A 3,928-nucleotide genomic window follows, 5' to 3' on the forward strand; every position below is an offset into this window, starting at 1 on the left:
TGTCATCTAGCTAGCTAGGCATGTAACATCCGATCCATTGCTAAGATGCCAAAAGAAACAAGAAAATAGCTCAGAAAAGAAAAAGAAAATCAGAGTATGCTTACTGTACATTATTCCAGATTGAAGAAGGAAAAGATGAGATGAAAAGGAAAAACACATTTTGATTCCACGGAATGATATGTAGGTGACCATGGTGCATGCATGGTGATGCCGATTGCTTTCTATGACGGTTTGTTTTTCTGATCGGTTCATGCATCTTGCTTACTTGTTCGATATGGGATTGGGACCACTAGGAACTTCATGAGCGGCAGCTTCATATTGTCGATTCCTAGAACTATTACTTCGTTCTGGATGCAATTCCATGGCGGATTGTTGTGTTGAAGGAGGATATTGCAGAAGCAGTCGTCTGGCCGAGGAGGAGTAGTCATGAGCTTTGGATATCTTTGAAAGGTCTGTGTAAGGACGGAGATCAAAGAGAGTAACAAGCAAGAGAAGCACAATAAATAGGAATAGAACTAATGATTTTGTTGAGCCTTCACAAAGTGCCTTGCTAGCTGTTGCCATTGATCTAGGACCAGTAACCACCCCCCAATAAGCCACAGGAAATCAATATCCATGAAACAGTTGCAGCACCAAGTATAAGAAGGAAAGAAGATCTAACAAAGAGTTAAAAAGTTATATGTATTATAGTGGATGGAAATGAAGAAATTTGAAGTTAAAGCCACACTTTGTATGGAGCACGCTATCAACTTATATAATAGAGGAGATTGGATCAAAATATCGTTATTGCCCCTCTTCTTCTTAGTAAAATTTCACCCATGATCCTTATGTAACACTTGCTATATATTCCGTTGAATTTGGGAATCGATCTACAATAACTCTTACGTACAATGCTCTAAATGTATTCGGTTGTAAAGCGTACAAATTTTGTCTAGACGTCCAAATGTCCAAATTAGGGGTATCAATTTGTGTTAGGTTTAGATCACGTTAAGGTATGTGTAAAAAATTATATAGAGCAACTTTAATCCGACCAATTTAATTAAATAAGTTAGATCTTTCAACCTTATAAACTTACTAATTTAGTGTTGGATTTGTATCCAATTTACAAGTCATGTAAAAAATTAACAGCCCTTATGTCACAGTGAGTCGAGTTCAGGTTGTATTGAGGCATATGTATAAGATTATATAGGTCAACTCTAGCCCAACCCATTTAATTGAACGGGTCAGACCCCTTAACCATAACTCATTAATTTCGTATTGAGTTCGTGTAAAAAATTATCAGTTCTAGTCCAAAATAAGTTTTCTTTCAACGACGTGCAGAAAATTCAAGAATGTGATCTACTAGTGATGACAAAAAATACTTTATTTAATTGCTTAATTAGATAAAACCTGAAAGGTACAATCTTCATATATATCCAAACCAAATCTACCAACATAAAACTTATACATATCAAAGAATTACATATAGTCAAACGACATGACTAGCATTCATTTAATTGATTATAAAGATTTACGACATAATGGGTCAAGCTAGTTTGGAGATTTTTTTTTTTTTTTTTTTTTTTTTCAATCCAACTAGGAGAATTTATTTATTTATGGGGTAATTACATTTTTCCCCTATGAACTACCAAAAAATGCGCAATGCCCCCATGAACTACCAACTCGACCAAAATAGAGCATTCAACTACCAAAGACAACCATTTTTCCCCATTCCGTCAGTCAAAGAGGTTAAAACAAACGGTCAACGGGTCATGTGCCGTTTTATATGGGGGCATGTTGGAAGATGATGGTAGTTCATGGGGGAAAAGAGGAAGATGGTAGTAGTTCATAGGGGGGAAAAGAGGAAGAAAATAAGGGTAAAACGGCGTGTGACTGACGGAAGGGGGGAAAATGGTTATCTTTGGTAGTTGAATGCTCTATTTTGGTCGAGTTGGTAGTTCATGGGGGCATCGCGCATTTTTTGGTAGTTCATGGGGAAAAAGGTAATTACCCCTTTATTTATTATCCTTTAATTTTGAAGTTTTCCACCCCAAAGCATGGATTGTGCATTAATTGCCCAGCACTAACTAAAGTTGAGCTCAAAGTAATAAGGTTAGTATGGTCATATATATTGTTAAAGGCAAAACAACCATTCAACATGGGTTGCCTGGTCATGTAGGGTATAGGAATCCAGAAAATGTAAAGCGCGCAGCTAGTGGTTGAATGATATAAGGAGAAGGCCACTTTTTTCTTGCTTGGCTGCTTGCGCAAGAAATTTCCCTTTTTTTGACTTGAAGAGGCCTTGAAAATTACAGTTGGCGCGGTGTCTGCAAAGCCTTTAATTTTATCAAAATTAAATTAAAGAACACAGAGAAAGCGAAGCATCATGTTCCCAATCACTGCTCTCCGTGCTTGTGAAAATCTAGGGCTTTGTCTCCATGATCTTGTGCAATGGGTCCCCACATACTTTAAAACCTGCTCTACATGCATGACACTGTAAGAGATTTTTAATTTTTGGTAACAAAAGAACTATTATGTTTCTTTACTCCTTTCTTTTTTCTTTTTTCTTTTTTTTTTTTGCCTAATATGTATTCTGTATATGTATGCTTCTCATGTCAAATTTTTTATGAAGAAAAGCTCAATCTCACTCCTTGTTAGAATATTATATATAAATCAAATGATTAAATTCATTATTTTCTATTCGTTTAAATTTTTTAAATAAGTATAAATTTAACATGTTATCATAACAAAGATCCTTAATTCGAATTTTGTCTCCACATTCACCTTCAATTTCAATCAAATATTTAACATGTTAGGACTTACTTTTTGAGGAAGAGTTTAAACTCACGTACTCATGATGCAGAGTGTTAGAATATAAATTAAATGACTAAATTCACAAATTTTTATCAACTTAAGCTCTTGCAATTAATTAGTTGAGGTATCTTCACCAAGCCTGTGCATTTTTGCAGAAATTTAACTGTAAAGTGTCTTTAACTAGATCTCCCTTGATTCTTAAGTGAAATGCTTCAATAGAAAATCATTATATAAACAATAGCGATGCGATGGTTTTTTTTTAAAAATTATTACAATCAATATATATTACATTCCAAAAAGATAGTTTCACATTAGATGGGTAGATTGCCCAATATTAAACAGGTAGATCATAAAGACACTCGCTCGATCGCGCGAGTGTTAAATCCAAACATTTGTTCCTTTGAAAGTTAGTTAATTTCTACAATGGACGAGTGGTTGCTCAAATTAAGTAGGTGGATTAATCTAAGGTATTAATAAATGCTAAGTTTCACGTTGATTCATTGTGACATTACACACACACACACACACACACACACACACACATATATATATATATATATATGATCATCAATTAAAGTTGTTAAAGCTGGTGTAACATTCTGTATTAACTTATTAGGAGTTAACTTAAATTACAATACTTAATATATATTTTGTTGGTTAAAACTCATTACGGATAAAAACCTAAAATCATCACTACCTAATAAAAATGGGTAGAGATTTTCAACAATTTTGTTGCTCGAATTGCTAGTAATTCGAACAATATGGGGCCTACCTGTTTAAATAAATTTTGGACTACTCATCCACTTGTTTGAGCATGCATGTGAGCCTCATACTGATTCTCTTATTTACTGTTCAAATTGTTAATAATCCAAACAACTAAATAATTACTCTCGAGATTCGGATCCAATAAAAACATGAATTACAACTACTAGATTCTCCTTTAAGTAGTAGCTTTAACTTTGATGGTAAGTTATGCCTCTTTTTTAACTAAAGTTAGTTTATAATTGACTCCAGCAAAAGTTTATGTTGGTGCAAACCTTTTTTTTTTTTGAGTTTTTAAGTGTCAAATGACTTGGCTCTACCTAAAATCACAAGAATGTTTGAGCAAAAAACAAATATTAAAAAAATCACGAAA

The 3,928-nt window shown here is 33.8% G+C and overlaps 1 protein-coding gene across 1 annotated transcript; it reads right to left on the reverse strand.

The window, feature by feature from the left end:
- Positions 1–261: 261 nt before the first annotated feature.
- On the reverse strand, positions 262–564 carry LOC133868852 (CLAVATA3/ESR (CLE)-related protein 44-like). The gene has a single exon (XM_062305888.1). The coding sequence runs from the start codon at positions 562–564 to the stop codon at positions 262–264; it is 303 nt and encodes a 100-aa protein (XP_062161872.1).
- Between the last annotated feature and the right edge of the window lie 3,364 nt (positions 565–3,928).

This window comes from Alnus glutinosa, chromosome 1 (genome assembly GCF_958979055.1).
Source record: "Alnus glutinosa chromosome 1, dhAlnGlut1.1, whole genome shotgun sequence".
NCBI lineage: Eukaryota > Viridiplantae > Streptophyta > Magnoliopsida > Fagales > Betulaceae > Alnus > Alnus glutinosa.